This window comes from Aquarana catesbeiana, linkage group LG04, assembly GCF_042186555.1.
Source record: "Aquarana catesbeiana isolate 2022-GZ linkage group LG04, ASM4218655v1, whole genome shotgun sequence".
In the NCBI taxonomy this organism is placed as follows: domain Eukaryota; kingdom Metazoa; phylum Chordata; class Amphibia; order Anura; family Ranidae; genus Aquarana; species Aquarana catesbeiana.
This window is the reverse complement of record NC_133327.1, coordinates 549905412-549923196: the sequence shown is the minus strand read 5'-3', so window position 1 is coordinate 549923196 and position 17785 is coordinate 549905412. Positions and strand designations below refer to the sequence as shown.

General features: G+C 40.7%; 1 protein-coding gene across 2 annotated transcripts in view; it reads left to right on the top strand.

Annotated features, from left to right (window-relative positions):
• SYNDIG1 (synapse differentiation inducing 1) overlaps positions 1–17785 on the top strand; it is a 535179-nt gene that overhangs the window by 488608 nt on the left and 28786 nt on the right. The window contains exon 4 of one of the 2 annotated variants that reach the window (XM_073627952.1): positions 2001–3987. The exons of the other annotated variant lie outside the window; for it this stretch is intronic. Coding sequence (XP_073484053.1) covers positions 2001–2072 — 72 coding nt within the window. The 3' untranslated portion in view covers positions 2073–3987. Of the gene's footprint in view, positions 1–2000; positions 3988–17785 lie in introns of those variants that run through there. 2 annotated transcript variants of the gene reach the window in all.

Genomic DNA, 17785 nt, shown 5'->3' with positions numbered 1-17785 from the left:
ACAACCAAAAACGTAAATTTATTTTATTGGGATTTTATGTGATAGAACAACACAAAGTGGCACATAATTGTGATGTGGAAGGAAAATAATAAATGGCTTTCAAAGTTTTTTACAAATAATATCTGAAAATTGTGGCATGCATTTGTATTCAGCTCCCTTTACTCTGATATCCCTAACTCTGACACCCCTAACTAAAATCTTAGCCTTCAGAAATCACCTAGTTAGTAAATAGAGTCCCACCAATGCGTAGTTTAATCTCAGTATAAATACAGCTGTTCTGTGAAGCCCTCAGAGGTTTGTTTGAGAACCTTAGTGAACAAACAGCCCCATGAAGGCCAAGGAACACACCAGAGAGGTCAGGAAAAAAGTTGTAGAGATGTTTAAAGCAGGGTTAGGTTATAAAAAAGATCCCAAGCTTTGAACATCTCATGGATCACTGTTCAATCCATCATCCGAAAATGGAAAGAGCATGGCACAACTGCAAACCTGCCAAGACATGGCCACCCACCTAAATTGACAGGCTGGGCAAGGAGAGCATTCATCAGAGAAGCAGCCAAGTGACCCATGGCAACTCTGGAGGAGCTACAGAGAGCCTCAGCTCAGGTGCGAGAATCTGTCCACGGGACAACTAGTAGCCGTGCACTCCACAAATCTGGCCTTTATGGAATAGTGGCAAGAAGGTGAATTTTTTAATCCATCATCCGAAAATGGAAAGAGTATGGCACAACTACAAACCTACCAAGATATGGCTGTCCACCTAAACTGACAGGCCTGGCAAGGAGAGCATCAATCAGAGAAGCAGCCAAGATGCCCATAGTAACTCTGGAGGAGCTGCAGAGATCCACAGCTCAGGTGGGAGAATCTGTCCACATGACAACTATTAGTCATGCACTCCACAAATCTGGCCTTTATGGAGGAATGGCAAGAAGAAAGCCATTGTTGAAAGAAAGCCATACGAAGTTCTGTTTGCAGTTTGCAAGAAGCCATGTGGGGGACACAGCAAACATGTAGAAAAAGGTGCTCTGGTCAGATGACACCAAAATTGAACTTTTTGGCCTAAAAAGCAAAACGCTATGTGTGGCGGAAAACTAACACTGCACATCACCCTAAACACACCTTTCCCACTGTGAAACATGGTGGTGGCAGCATCATGTAGTGGGGATGATTTCTTCAGCAGGGACAGGGAAGCTGGTCAGAGTTGATGGGAAGATGGATGGAGCCAAATATAGGGCAATCTTCAAAGAAAACCTGAACCCAATTGGGAATCTGTGGCAAGACTTCAGAATTGCTGTTCACAGATACTCTCCATCCAATCTGACAGAGCTTGAGCTATTTTGCAAAGAAGAATGGGCAGAAATGTCACTCTCTAGATGTGCAAAGCTGGTAGAGACATAATAAAAAAGACTTGCAGCTGTAATTGCAGTGAAAGGTGGTTCTACAAAGTATTGACTCGGGGGGCTGAATACAAATGCACACCACACTTTTCACATATTTATTTGTAAAAACTTTGGAAAACCATTTATCATTTTCCTTCCACTTCACAATTATATGCCACTTTGTGTTGGTCTATCACATAAAACCCCAATAAAATACATTTACGTTTTGGTTGTAACATGACAAAATGTGGAAAATTTCAAGGGGTGTGAATACTTTTTCAAGGCACTGTACATACTGCTCATTAAAGAGCAATTTTTAACAATTAGGGCTGAAGCTTCATTTGGGCTTTAGGGTGCATCATCCTTCATTCCCCAAAATAAAAACAGTGCTCCTTTAAATAACTCAAATACTTTTTTCACAATTTCTCTTATTTTAGAAATTTGAGCTTATCAATTTTCCAACAGTATTTAAAATGCAATTAAGTATTTCCAACTGCGTGATAAGTAAAACATTGCACTAGATAACATAAATTTAGCGAAGCAGTGGAATCTAAATTAAAGATTGTTATAATGACTGAATATATAACTCCCACATGCATTTTCTTTTTCTGTGCTTTCTTACAGAAAGAAGATGGATCGGCAGAAAAAATGCTCTTACTGAAACAAGAAAAAGAAAATAACTTATTGATTGTGTAGAGCTAGCTCTGTTCATGATCATTAGGACTGCATGGAGGGATTCTGTTCATTATCCTAATGTGTGCATGTTTTTTTCATCCCACTGGATTGCTTTGTGTTGTAAAAGTAGACAGGCACTATCAGAAACTAAATCCCAGAATTGAAATAATGTGGTTCCATCAGAGATTACATCACTGTTGAATTTTGCGGACAAGGACACATCTTCATCTATAAACAGTATGCTATAAATTGCTTTCGGCTCACATAGAAAATCTTGTACAAGTAACTTTACAGTGTTAGATTCTGTTGTTTTCAAAATACCTGATACCATAGATATGCTAAAATGTCTGACCCTGTTTTAGGTGAAGTTTTAAGCTGAATTTTATTGTATCCTCTCAGCACAAAATAAATGCTTAAAAAGCTTATGCAATAAGGAAGTGCAAAGAGCAGTGAGGATGTGTGGTAATGCATAGCAAATCTCTTTTTTAATGGAGTCACATCAGCTAAGTGAATGTTCTTATGGCACATTACAATGTTCTTAACGGTGCAATACTGAAGCAGCACGTGGTGTCAAAGTATGACTTTGGACCTGGTGGATCATATCTTTAAGTTAGTTTCACAATGCTATCAGCACTAAAAGCCTTTGTTTTCACACTGCTTATTAAAAAAAGAAGCTAACTGTGATTGGTTATGCCTTTGTAAGCATAGTAATGGCATGGAGAGGCTTTATAAGGAGTCAGACTTCCTTCCCGAAATGGGTATCAGAACATTTGGGAAACATCTAGTCTTTAAGTTTAGTCTAATTTACAATAATGATATTTAGTACTATTCTACTTTGTAGAAAGCAAGCAAACATACATAGGTATTCAACTGATGTATGCATTTTTTCCCAGCATACCTATGTAAATTCTGACTAAATGCAATCCAGTAGTTATCAGCAACTGCCTAAAAAATGTCAAATGGATACTTTAAAATTAGTGAATTTGCCAGGTAGGAGCTGGAATATTCACAAAACTCTAAATTAAATGTAATTATTTTGTTATCGGAATGTAAAGAACCATGAGAACCATCAAGTCTTTAGGCATAGTCTCAGTTACAATAGAGATCCCTATTATTATTATTATTATACTTTGTAGAAAGCAAGTAAACATTCATAGGCATTCAGCTGATGTATGTATTTTTTTTCAATGTATCTATGTACATTTAGACTGAATGCAATCCAGTAATTATCTGTAATTAAAACTATTTCAAATTGATACTTTAAAATCAGTGAATATGCCAGGTTGCATCTGGAATATTCAATAAACTCTAAAGTAAATTAAAATATTTTGTTATTGGAATGTATAGAATGTTTAGGGAAATTCGCTGAGGGGAAGATCTGGTTTAGTGTACTCTAGCATGTCACTGATGTGATGCTGAATTACATACAGTAGTATATAATATCACTATTGCCAATTGTACAGCACCTGTTGCCACATATGTAGATTTTAGGGCCAGTTCACACCACATGCAGTCCAGTGTGTTTTGTTCTGCATCAAAAAGGCATGGAAAGTAGGTTATATGGTTTTTAATGGCATAGTTCACACCAGTGCTTGCAGTTCCAGTGCATTCCAGTTCCAGAAAAAAAGTAGAACATGCTGTATTTTTTCTGCACTGAACTGTACTGGAATGCTGTAAAACGCATCAAAAATGCACTGGAACGCACCGGAACGCACCTAAATGCACCAAAAACACACTGCAATACAATTGTCCTTATTTAAAGTTAAAAAAAGAGGGGGGAAAGCACTGGACTGCATCAAAAACACACCAGAAACACATCAAAAACGCACTGGAATGCATCAAAAATGCACATGCAGAAAAACACCTGGAAAGCTTCCAGACTACATTTCTATGGTGTGAACTGGCCCTTATAAAATTGTGAGAAAAGAGTCTTGTTTTTTTTTTTTTTTTTATTGTGTACAAGTGCTTGATCTTTTATGTATCCGTTTTGCATTACCTGTATTTTTTATGTAATAATTGAGTACGTTTTAGCACATCAGTTTTCAGATTTGTCTGTTAACCGATTACCGACCGTAAAACTTACATATGCAGCGGCAAGGCGGTACAAATTTTTGCATATTTTTAGCACTGATCCCTGTATTAGTAACACTGGTCCCCAAAAAGTGTCAAAAGTGTCAGTTAGTGTCCAACTTGGCTGCCACAATATTGTAGTCCTGCTATAAGTTTATCGCAGCCAGTAAAAAAAAAAAAAAAATCCATAAATATATCCTATAGTTTGTAGACTCAATAACTTTTGCGCAAATCAATCAATATACGCTTTATGAGATTTTTTTTTTACCAAAAATATGTAGCAGAATAGATATTGGCCTAAATTAATGAAGACATTTTTTAAATTTTTTTTATTGGATATGTTTTTTAGCCGAAAGTCAAATATGTTGGGTTTTTTTGGTATATATAGCACAAAAAATAAAAAACACAGAGATGATCAAAATACCACCAAAAGAAAGCTCTGCGGGAAAAAAAGGACATACATTTTATTTGAGTACAGAGTCGCACGACCGCAAAATTGTCAGTTAAAGTAACACAGTGCAGTTTTGCAAAAAATGGCCTGGTCATGAAGGGGGGTACATTTTTCCAGAGGTCAATTGGTTAATTAAGGCAATTTAAAGATTTTTGACAACATGCAAAGTGCAGTAACAAGATTTCAAAAAGCTGTGGTCAGATTAATTAAAAAATGTCTGCAAAATGGTTCCCATACTATAGAGGGATAGAGCACTTTGCAGATTTACCTTGACTGTATCCAAAAGTACATATAATCAATACATCCTAACAGTAACACAAAATCAACTGAAAAAAACAATTTTATGGTAGCAGACATAAATAATTTCATGTTATTGACAGCATACATTGTGCTGATTATTATACTACCTGTTCAGCTTCCTTTTAATTAAAGGTACAGGAATTGTTTACACACTTTACCAAACATTTAAAATAATGCCTTGCCTTGCAGATCTACTTTATTTTGGATGAAAATGAAATGTTGGGGCACATAATACTCCTGTATTTGTATTGTAACTGTATTGTCTGCCCTCAAGTTGAAAAGCGCTGAGCAAACCGTTGGCGCTATATAAATCCTGTATAATAAAAATAATAATAATGTGTATGAAAATATTTTTTCCTAGAGATCTCATTCTTAGTTTTTTTTTTACTAATTTAAATATAACATTAATGGTCATGAAAAACCATAATACTAATAATAATGATACTTTTAAAGTTCTCCATGCCCTATAAAAACCCTGTATTACGTCTTTCTTTTAAATATGCTTTACAGCACAATGTTTGAATTAATTGTATTATTTGCTTGGACAATGGATTAAATCTTTAAGTGAGACTGAACGTTGTTTAGGCAATTCATCATTATATGATTGTAAAAAAAAAACTTCAAAATGATGTGCTATTTGAACAACCTAAAGCATACAATTGTGAATGCTGAGTCCGATTGTAAAACACTGTACAAAATAAAAATAAACCCGTTTCTCATCCAAGATCTGGTGTCTTTTCTTTACATTGCTGCTTGTATGCCATAGTCACTGCATCATTGTAACATCGGTTGTGAATATGGTGTACAGCTGAGCTGAGCACAGAATTCCATTTGCAAATAAGAAACTGCATTTGTCAGTATTCAATAACAGAACTACCTAGCAGAAAACAAACATTATAAAGATAACTTAACTTACACATACATGTTGCACACATTTTATTATTATTAAGTAGGAACATATAGATTTAGACTGATTGGGGGTCATTTACAAAGGCAAATCCACTGAAAGTGCACGTGGAAGTGCAGTCGCTCTAAATCTAAGGGGTAGATCTGAAATGAGTGGAAGCTCTGCTGATTTTATCATCCAATCATGTGCAAGCTAAAATGCTGTTCTTTATTTTCCTTGCATGTCCCCCTCGTATCTACAGCGACTTTACTTCCAAGTGAACTTGCCTTTAGTAAATAACCCCCATTATGTTACCTATGCCTAAAGGGTAAATTCAATTTTGAGAGGTAAAGTGGACCCAGCATCAGTAAAAAAATGTAGTTAGGGTCAGCATCTGGGCAAACAGTTTTCAACTACATGATACAACCATATAAACCAGGGGTTGGCAACCTACAGCCCATGTGCCACACCCGGCCCGCCGCCCCTAAATGTCCAGCACATGTCAGGCTGGCGCCCCCCGAAGATGGAGCCGTGACAGTGGGGTGGGCTCAAGCAGCGCAGCGGTGCTGTGACAGGGCAGGGAGAGAGAGGTGAGCTGTGACAGGGTGCGGGGGTGCCTGGGTCAGATGCAGACCATACCAGTATTTAGGTGACACCCAGGGCTGGCTATCAGATTGACTCTGCCGCTCACAGCAGAGCGGAGCAGGAGACAGAAAACACTGTCTCCTGTACAGCCGGGAGAAAGAAAGTGACAGAGGAGCAGCGCTTAATAGACATCCGGAATGGATCTACCAGAGTTAACTTTTTAGGTTAATCAGTGCAGGGGGCTGTGTAATATAAATCTGTATTAGTAAAGTGAGGTAAACCTGTACTGCTATTATTACTATGTTAGGATTATTATTATTGTAGCACTAACTCACGGTGGAGCTGCTGGTTTAAGCGGGTCTGTTACCTTCACCTTGCTTCCCTCTGTTTCACCGGCACCGGGTCTAGGGGTTCCGTTGAGTTTACTTCTGGACAACACACGCACCAACACTGGAGTACGTTTTCAATGCTTTATTGAACAAACAAACTTTGATCCTTTAAGCCGAACCTGCAACACTATGCTGTATAGTTACTTCTTTTGGATACGTCCTTCAACCGAGTCACCAGGCCCCTCTATAGACCAGCACGCTGCATGATCTCTCCAAGATGGGTCCTCCCCCGGCCGTTCAGCTTCGTCACACATGACCGACAGCTCAGGACCATTCCTCGGCCGCGGTGGTAGGCCCCAGACAATCCTCTGGACCCACCCCTGCACCGCTGTATCGTGGGCCTCCCAATCGGAGGACCACGAGGTAGCTCCTTAACGCATACTTGTCAGCCAGGGGGGCCAGCAGGTGGCTGTAAATCAACCCCTAGAACATGGCGTCTATCCCATAAATACCCTCTTCCCAGAATGCAACTCGGAGGACCACCGCCACCGAGCTTGTCTCCGAGACAGAGGAGCATCTATACACTTTGACACGTTGCCTTTCCAACACTGACCAGTAGCAACAGCGACACCCACCGGTCAGCACGGAAGCACACATGTCAGCCAAGCTGGAACAGAGGCGAACTTTTAACCTTCTTAACACACAATTTACTAAATTTACCTAACCTGCGGTAGATTGTAAATCTACCAGCGCTATATTATCTTCATTTATTAGCAGGTGAATGCGACCTTCAATGCATTCACATACATTGAATCTGGCTCTTAAGTGGAAAAAGGTTGCTGACCCCTGATATAAACCATCCTGCTATGCAGTAGATTTTATTTTCTAGGCCATGTATACAAGGTTACAATCTTATAGCCTAATCACTAGTGGGGGGGAGAGACTGAGCAGACTGACTCAGGCTCTTAAAGAATGTTTTTTATTTGTTAATGTGTACAGTTACTGTATATTATAACATGTCAGAAATTACCAGTATTCACTTTTGCTTAATATTTGCATTCTGAGCCATGCAACAGATTAAACTTAAAAAAGCCTCCTGATAATAAATACGAATGTGTAGTATTACAATGTACATTAAAAAGTTTTTGACTACTACTGTATGGTACTGGAATAATAAAAAAAAATCAAAGTACAATAAAGTTTGGAAATGCAAAATAAAAAGACAAATATGAGGGCTCATATGTTTGATAATATATTGCATATTATTGACAAACACTAAAGCCTTGTAGACATTTTGCGAACTGCAGGTGGTCCCATCCTTGTGACAGTAATGAAACCATGAGCAATATTACCACTGACCTTGGCTTCTCTTGGCCTGCACACTGATGCTGCAAAGAGGGTTGTGTTAGGTCTTGGTACTGCTGTCCTTTTGTTAAATGCCAATAGACAGTAGTGAGCTGATTTTCTTGTAGGTCAAGGTGCATGATCTAAGTCTTGTGATTGGAAATAAGTTTTCTATGCCAGTCCAGGAACATTTATTCCTTGGGCCATAGTTGGAGTGATCCATTACTACTGTAATAGTGGGAACATAAATGGTAGTCATACATCCATGATAGAAGTATTTATAACATTCACACCGCTTAGTTTTTGATGTGTGGGCTAGGGTTGGTGGGGAAGTGTTAGGACCTCTATCAATTCTTAATGGTTCTGGTGTCTATATTTGGTAGATTTCCCCTCATTAACACCTTTCATCTAGACAGAAAGTTAACACAAAGGGTTAAATCCTCTCACTTTTTTTTATTTTCACTGTCTGTAAGTCTGCTTGGGAAAGATTCCCCCTCCCTTCCTGTTCTGTGTAAGGCCCTCAAACATTTAAGAAATTAAGGAAAAATTTACCTAACAGGAGCACAAATAGCAATAAATAAATCAAAAATGGTCTAACCCTCATTGTATCCAAAACTAAAGGTAAAGTTTTGATTGGTGTTGGACTTGTATACTAATGTATTATGAATTTAAAAAGCTGTTCTTTTACAAGGGACTTTAGAGAACATGCCCACTAGTGTCTATGAGGGGCCAATATTGACTGAGGGTTGCCAACCGTCAGTAAATTGATTGTTTATAAAAATCAGGGATTTTTACTACTGTCAGTAAATATCCGTTAAAGAAATTATATATCAGTAAAAATCAGTCCTTTTTTTCAGGCAGGTTAGTGTTGGCTTGGCAAGTGTAAGAAAGAACCCCTTGACAGCTCGATGCAGCACCAGCAGCCACTTATCCAGGCAGAGTTTGGAGCCAGATGGGGTTATTTTTAAATAGAACCAGGTGTGATCTGGTGGCTGAAGGAGCAGGCGGCCACATTTGCCAATCCTGCTCCTCTAGTTCCAGCTGTGGAGTGATCTCAACCGTAACCTATCTTGCTCTTCTGCAGCCGCAGTTCTCTATCAGGTACTGTCAATAAAGGGGTTTTGGGGGTGGGAGTAGAGCACTGTACTGGGGGCGATTTGGGGGACTCGGTATACAGCGCACCCATAAATCCTACACTCTGTACGCAGCACACCCCTGAAGCCTGTTTCCTGTATGCAGTGTGCCCCTGAACCCTACACTCTGCATGCAGCGCACCCCTGAAACCTGCCCTCTGTATGTAACGCACACTTGAACTCTGTACGTAGCACACACCTGAACCCGGCACTCTGTACTTAACGCACGCTCCTGGTATTTAATGCTCCTTTAAGAACCTTCCACTGTTAGTGCAGGAAGTGATACTGCCACCTTCTGAGTGTGTTTTTTTTTCCAGCCAAATGGGATATTTGCATTGAAATTCTGTGTCACAACCACAAGCCAAGCTTGTAAGGTAAGCTAAATTACCTTAAGGTAAGTTTGACAGGCGATGGTGATTGTGAAACTTGACATGTTGAGTTAAAATTTCTGCACTATAAAGCTAAGCATGGCCATGGCAATGTGTACTCACTTAAGCAGCTACTATGTTCATTTTGAGGCAGGCGGTCAGGAAGCGGTTCTGTTCAATCATCCTCTTTTAGGCCACTCCCACTATTGGATGCAATTCGGTCATGCCCATTGCTCTCTTTGGCATGCACAACAGGACTTTTTTTTCAACTGTATCCCAGCAGGGTGGCTGATAATTTGTCATGCTGTGTTGACTTTACTTGACTTGACTTGAAATTGAAACCAGGCCAATTACCTGTTATGGCTATTGTCAATGTTTACAGATTATGTTTAATATTGTTAAAATATCGATTGTTTAGGAGCTCTGTCATTTTTTCAGCTTCTCGGTAAAAAATGTGCTTTGTCAGTAGATTTTCCATGTTCTGTCAGTAAAAAAAGTTGTGGGAGATTGGCAGCCCTGGTGTTCTTGTGTTTTTTATACGTAAGGCGATTTCACATTTGACTTGAAAGGGGAACTTTTCCAATATGCACAACACAGGCATAGCGGTCTGGAAGGGAAGATACTGGGTGTGGGGCTTAGTGGAATACCATAACAGGACAGCTAGGATATGTAAAATTGACTTATGTAGGGTATTTTACCCCCTCCAATAAGTTTAAGTGTATCTTTTTTTGTAGAAAGTAATACTTTGAGTTTTAGCAAAACTGTGATGCATTATTTGGCACAAGTCAGCATCAGAAATGACCTAATTGTCCCCAGTGGCCTTGGTTATCTAAAATTTTATTACAATAATAAGCCAGCTGAGAAGCAATATGAAATGTTTTGTGCGTTATAATGTTAATGGAATTTTTTATGTGCTCTTTAAAGTGTCTTAGTCACCTCAGTGCTACATATTTTCCTATGTGACATTAAAGCTTATTTATTTATAATAGATTTCAACAAGGAAAGTGCATCAAGAGCTGTCTTTTTCATTACCAGTTCCACCCTGCGTAAAGAATATTAATCTGCACTTGTTTATTGATATGCATGATAGAGTCTGCTTTGTGTCTAGGACTTTTGTTGACAACTGACATTCATAACATAAGAATCTTTTCTACCAAATGCTTACATCTTTAAATTGTACCAAATCTTACAGCAAAACCTGTAATGAATCTGTGTAATTCAGACTTTGATGAAAAAATGCATAATCAGAGATTAACTTCAGTGAAAAATGTATAGAAGGTCCAGAAGTAAAGTTTGCTAAAAATATATGATGCAGATTATAACTTTAACTGTAAAAGGCAGACCTGGTGATTGAGATCACTGATCACATTAAAGGATAACTAAACCTGAAAACAAAAATGTATTGTATTGCAGTTTACTATTGCTCAGATTAATACCACGCACTGAATATACCAGTTGGTCTTGCCAGAAACGCATTGTTTCCTTTTTTGAAGATGAACCAAGACAGACATATTTGTAGTCCAGTCTAGGTGGCAAACACGGCTCCATCTAGAGATACAATGAAGGCGTATGCATTACCACATGGGGACAGAAAGTAGGTTATTAGGAAAACTTTAGGTGAAAATAAAGGGTAAAAGCCTGAAAAATAAATCTAACGCAGCCACTTGCAAGCTGCAAAATATATTTTTTTGTTTTTGGGGTTAGATAAGCTTTAAAGAATCAACAGGATTCATGACTGTATCTCTGAGCTGTGGTTAGAATATGAACACGTAGAGATTACCACTAGGGATGAGCCGAACACCCCCCGGTTTGGTTCGCAGCAGAACATGCGAACAGGCAAAAGCTTTATGTGAACACGCGAACACAGTTAAAGTCTATGAGACGCGAACGTGAAAAATCAAAAGTGCTCATTTTAAAGGCTTATATGCAAGTTATTGCCATAAAGAGTGTTTGGGGACCCGGATCCTGCCCCAGGGGACATGTATCAATGCAAAAAAAAGTTTAAAAAAGGCAGTTTTTTTGGGAGCAGTGATTTTAATAATGCTTAAAATGAAACAATAAAAATGAAATATTCCTTTAACCTGTTGCCGCCCGCCCACCATCGGCAGGGTGGTGCAGCTCTCGTTCTGGGCTGACGTCATATGACGGCAGCCCATTCAAGCAGGGCATGCACACGATCGTGGGCGTGCAGCCCTGCACTGTCATGGCGGCGTGTCCCCGAGACACAGCGAGTCACCGACAGGGGTGAACAGTCATTGGGCATGGCTGTTTACCACGTGATCAGCCGCGATTACGTCACGGCCGATCACAAATGGTATTCCCTTCCTAAGACCGCGGGAGCATGCAGCACGGTCATATCGGTGGCGGCGTGTTCCCAGGAACACTGATCATCATCGTCAAGGGTAAACAGCCAATTGCTGGCGGCTGTTTACCATGTGATCAGCTGATCACTAAATGTAAACACAGAGCGGTTACCACCTTTTATCAACTCTTCTCTCCTCACACACCGTTTCCAGTGTGAGGAGAGAAGAGCCAGGAGCAGTAAGTTACCGATCTGTGTAGTGTCAGTGTCTGCACCAACACCATACAGTAAAGAGAACCTGTCACATCGGCCCCCCATTGCAGCTGTTACCCAACAGTTACCACATAAGTGCCCATCAGTGCTTATAAAAGTGCAAATGTAACCCATCTGTGCCCAAAAAATGCGCCTGCCACCCATCAGTGCCCATAAAGTGCACCTCTCACCCATCAGTGCCCATAAAGTGCACCTGTCATCATCAGAGACTGCCATCAGAGGTGCACCTGTTAACCATCAGTGACCATCGCCAGTGACCTTCATCAGTGACCCATCCATGACCCTCATCTGTCACCCATCAGTCCCATAAAGAGCACCGGTCACCATCAGAGACTGCCATCAGTGACCGTCACCCGTTACCTGTCACCCATCAGTGACCGTCACCCATCACCTGTCACCAATCAGTGATCGTCACCCATCACCTGTTGCCCATCAGTGACTGTCACCTGTCACCCATCACCTGTCACCTGTCAACTATCAGTGAACATCACCTGCCACCCATCTGTCACCCGTCACACAGCCCATTAGTGACCATCACCTGGCACCTGGCACCCGTCGCACAACCCATCAGAAAAATGGCCAAAAGAGTATTTACCTGTGAGGAGGCATTCCAGATCCTCTCCATGACTGATGAGAGCAGTGGGGAGTTCTCATCAGATTCAAATGCCAATTCCGACTCTGAATCAAATTCAGCATTTGAACCGATCGATAGTACCACTATCTGCCATCGGCAAATGAATTAGAGGAAGAATGGATCCCTCCTAAAAGGGCATGGCGCTCTGGAAACCAGGCAGCCACCAGCAATATACCCCAGGATCAAATTCCCAGGCCCAGTACCAGAGCTGCAGCCAGCGATAGACCCCAAGAACAAAGGCCCAGTACCAGAGCTGCCACCAGCGATAGACCCCAAAACCAAAGGCCCACTACCAGCACTGCAAAAGACCACAAGAAATGCCCAGGCCCAGTACCAGGGCTGCCACTGCATCACGCCCATGTGCCAGCACAGGAACTTCAAATCCCCCAGCTACCAGCACTGGAGTGCCATGTCCCCCAAGTACATTTGGGTACAGTGTTGCATGACTGAGTAATTGTCATTCAAATTGTGAAAATTTAAAAAATTGGGCCTTGGGTGGTGGTGGTGGTGGTGCCCTAAACCAAAAATATTGGAAGCTAGCATCACCAAAATTGAGGAGGAATAAGATAGTCAGCATAGGCAGTCTTCAAGGGATCCCAGATCCATAGCAAATTCAATAAGATACATAAGCATCAGGTGCTTAAAAGCTGCTGATCCAAGACTGATTCATTTTTATGAATGTGAGCCAACCAACGGAGTCTGTGGACAGGCGCAATCTTTGATCCGTTACAAACCCTCCAGCAGCACTGAATGTGCATTCAGAAAGCACGTTGGATGCAGGACAGGCCAGTAACTCAATTGCATATTGAGCAAGTTCTGGCCAGTGGTCCATCCTCAAGAACCACTAACCCAGTGGATGCTCTGTTTTAAAGGTCTGCCCCTAGATATTCCTGCACCATATAATGCAGATGCTGGCTATGGTTGCTTGAACTGATCAGACCTTGGTGCAGAGGATGCACCATGTCCACGACCACCACTGTTGACTGTAGACACAGAGGCTGCTTACCCACACTACACTGTATTAAATACTGTGTACACCGCCTGAAGTGTATTAGAAAGTGTACAACGGCTGCACTGTATTGTATACTATGTTTACATTGTGAAAGATAATGTTACACCGAGGAAATTGATACCCAACATGTCACGCTTCAAAATTGCGCCCGCTCGTGGAATGGCGACAAACTTTTACCCTTAAAAATCTCCATAGGCGACATTTAAAAAATTCTACAGGTTGCATGTTTTGAGTTATAGAGGAGGTCTAGGGCTAGAATTATTGCTCTCGCTCCACCGATCGTGGTGATACCTCACATGTGTGGTTTGAACACCGTTTTCTTATGCGGGCACTACTCATATATGTGTTCACTTCCGCACGCGTGCTCGTGTAGCTTGTAAAAGAAAAAAAGCATGACAGGATCTCATAAATATGAGATTGGGGGTCAAAAAGACCTCAGATCTCATATATACACTAAAATGCAATAAAATGTTTTTTTAAAAAGTCCTTTTAAAAGCTATGGACGGAATTGACGTTTTGGCATCGGAGCGCGGCGGGAGGCCCCTGTCTCACCACCGATAAAAGTGATCTTGTGGCGAATCTGCCACATGTACCACTCTTATCAGAAAGTGGACCGCCGGCTGAAGAAGAGGATAAAGGGGTTATGGCAGCTAGCTGCTGCCATAACAACGATATTCCTCTTCAAACTTAGGATGTACTTCAGTGTGCGGCGGTCCCTAAGTGGTTAATATGCCACCTGAAATGTATTAGAAACAGAACACCACAGAATACACTGTAGATATAGGTTACACTGGGTGCAGAATATATATATATGTATATATATATATATATATATATATATATATATATATATATATATATATATATATATATATTAATAAAGAAAAACTGAAATATCACATGGTCCTAAGTATTCAGACCCTTTGCTGTGACACTCATATATTTAACTCAGGTGCTGTCCATTTCTTCTGATCATCCTTGAGATGGTTCTACACCTTCATTTGAGTCCAGCAGTCGGGAGATGGGAGAAAGTTGTAGAAAGTCAACCATCACTGCAGCCCTCCACCAGTCGGGGCTTTATGGCAGAGTGGCCCGACGAAGCCTCTCCTCAGTGCAAGACACATGAAAGCCTGCATGGAGTTTGCTAAAGGACTCCAGGATGGTGAGAAATAAGATTCTTTGGTCTGATGAGACCAATATAGAACTTTTTGGCCTTAATTCTAAGCGGTATGTGTGGAGAAAACCAGGCACTGCTCATCACCTGTCCAATACAGTCCCAACAGTGTAGCATGGTGATGGCAGCATCATGCTGTGGGGGTGTTTTTCAGCTGCAGGGACAGGACGATTGGTTGCAATCGAGGGAAAGATGAATGCGGCCAAGTGCAGGGATATCCTGGATGAAAACCTTCTCCAGAGTGCTCAGGACCTCAGACTGGGCCGAATGTTTACCTTCCAACAAGACAATGACCCTAAGCACACAGCTAAAATAACGAAGGAGTGGCTTCACAACAACTCTGTGACTGTTCTTGAATGGCCCAGCCAGAGCCCTGACTTAAACTCAATTGAGCATCTCAGGAGAGACCTAAAAATGGCTGTCCACCAATGTTTACCATCCAACCTGACAGAACTGGAGAGGATCTGTAAGGAGGAATGGCAGAGGATCCCCAAATCCAGGTGTGAAAAACTTGTTGCATCTTTCCCAAAAAGACTCATGGCTGTATTAGATCAAAAGGGTGCTTCTACTAAATACTGAGCAAGGGGTCTGAATACTTAGGACCATGTGATATTTCAGTTTTTCTTTTTTAATAAATCTGCAAAAATGTCAACAATTCTGTGTTTTTCTGTCAATATGGGGTGCTGTGTGTACATTAATGAGGAAAAAAATGAACTTAAATGATTTTAGCAAATGGCTGGCTGCAATATAACAAGGAGTGAAAAATTTAAGAGGGTCTGAATACTTTCCGTCCCCACTATATATATATATATATTTATTTTTATTTATTTATTTATTTCAGGTACTTATATAGCACCGTCAATTTATGCAGCACTTTACATATACATTGTACATTCACATCAGTCCCTACCCTCAAGGAGCTTACAATCTAAGGTCCCTGACTCACATTCATACATACTAGGGACAATTTAGACAGGATCCAATTAACCTACCAGCATGTCTTTGGAGTGTGGGAGGAAACCGGAGTACCCAGAGGAAACCCACGCAGACACAGGGAGAACATGCAAACTCCAGGCAGGTAGTGTCGTGGTTGGGATTCGAACCAGTGACCCTTCTTACTGCTAGGTGAGAGTGTTACCCACTACACCACTGTGCTATATATATATATATATATATTAATACACCACCTAAAAAAGTACACTACGGAATGCACTGTAGATATAGGTTACACTGGATGCAGAATATATATATATATATATATATATATATATATATATATATATTATTACACTGCCTGCACTGACTCAATACAGAGAAAACACTGAATATATAATCATATGCTTAATGCAGAGTATACATATATATAAATACTAGACTGACTGTATATATATATATCAAATACACTGCCACTAACTGAATAACCTGCCTGCTTAATCTAACTCAATCTATCTCTCTGTCTACGCCAACAACACTACACACAGCCACTCTGTAAGCAGTCCTATACAGTGTGGGGCATAGACTTAGTGCTCCTGAGCCATGATTGGCCAAAGGCACCCTGCCTTTGGCCAATTATGGCTCTCAGCAGAGTGCGCTGTGATTGGCCAAAGCATGCAGGTCAAGTGCATGCTTTGGCCAATCATCATACAGCAATGCACTGCGATCTCGCAGGCATTGACCAGCTGATCTCATTAGCACACACCCTGCATCATCTACCCTCAGCTGGTCAAGATCTTCATCTACAAACAACCATTAGATCTCAGTTTATTTCCTGGTGGTGCGTGATGACATCACAGCCTCATCCTGACACGTTTCGTCATCAATCATGTGACTTTCTCAAGGGATCACTTGAAAAAGTCACGTGATTGATGACAAAATGCATCTGATGAGCCAGTGATGTCATCACGCACCACCAGGGAATAGACTGGGATCTAATGGTGGTTTGCAGCCAAAGATCTACAAACATCTAGGTGTTTTTTGCGGGGTGTAATACCTCTGATGTAACAAACACATTGCCAGAGTGCACCGGAGGCTGTGCACATATAAATGTGAATTTTTTTTACGTCTAAGTTTTATAAAAACGATAATGCACTATATGAATTCCTTCCATTCACATGTTTATATCGAGAATATCGTGGTCTGAGATGTATGGGAACCTTATGTGCATCTGAGCAGCTGACATTCAGAAGGATTTGCAACCCTGTGGGTAAAGCGTGACTAGACCCAATTGGGAGTCTAATGGGGAGGTGAGCGCATTGATTGACTTATGGAGGGTATATGTCACTGAGAAGATCACATATTTAGACACTGAAGGACTTCACCATTGTCACGGAAAGGATCTATATGTTAATTTCAATGAACTTTTCATGTTTGGATTTATTCATTTTTTGTTAAGTGTAATTTATTTTACTTATATGGACTTTTTTGTTTATATGTGCTATACACGGATCAATTATATATTTATTTACATTAGCCACTGGGTGGCACTGTTCACTTTGATTTAGCAGTGCAATTTTACTGATCAAGAGGTAGCACTTCACATTTACATAATTTTTCAGTATTTCACAGTACATGTTGGCATTCATGGCTCCCTCAATGAACTGTAGCTCCCCAGTGCCTGCAGCACTCATGCAGCCGCAGACCATGACACTCCCACCACCATGCTTGACTGGAGGCAAGACACACTTGTCTTTGTACTCCTCACCTGGTAGGCCACAACACACGCTTGACACCATCTGAGCCAAATACATTTATCTTGGTTTCATCAGACCACAGGACATGGTTCCAGTAATCCATGTCCTTAGTCTGCTTGTCTTCAGCAAACTGTTTGCGGGCTTTCTTGTGCATCATCTTTAGAAGAGGCTTCCTTCTGGGAC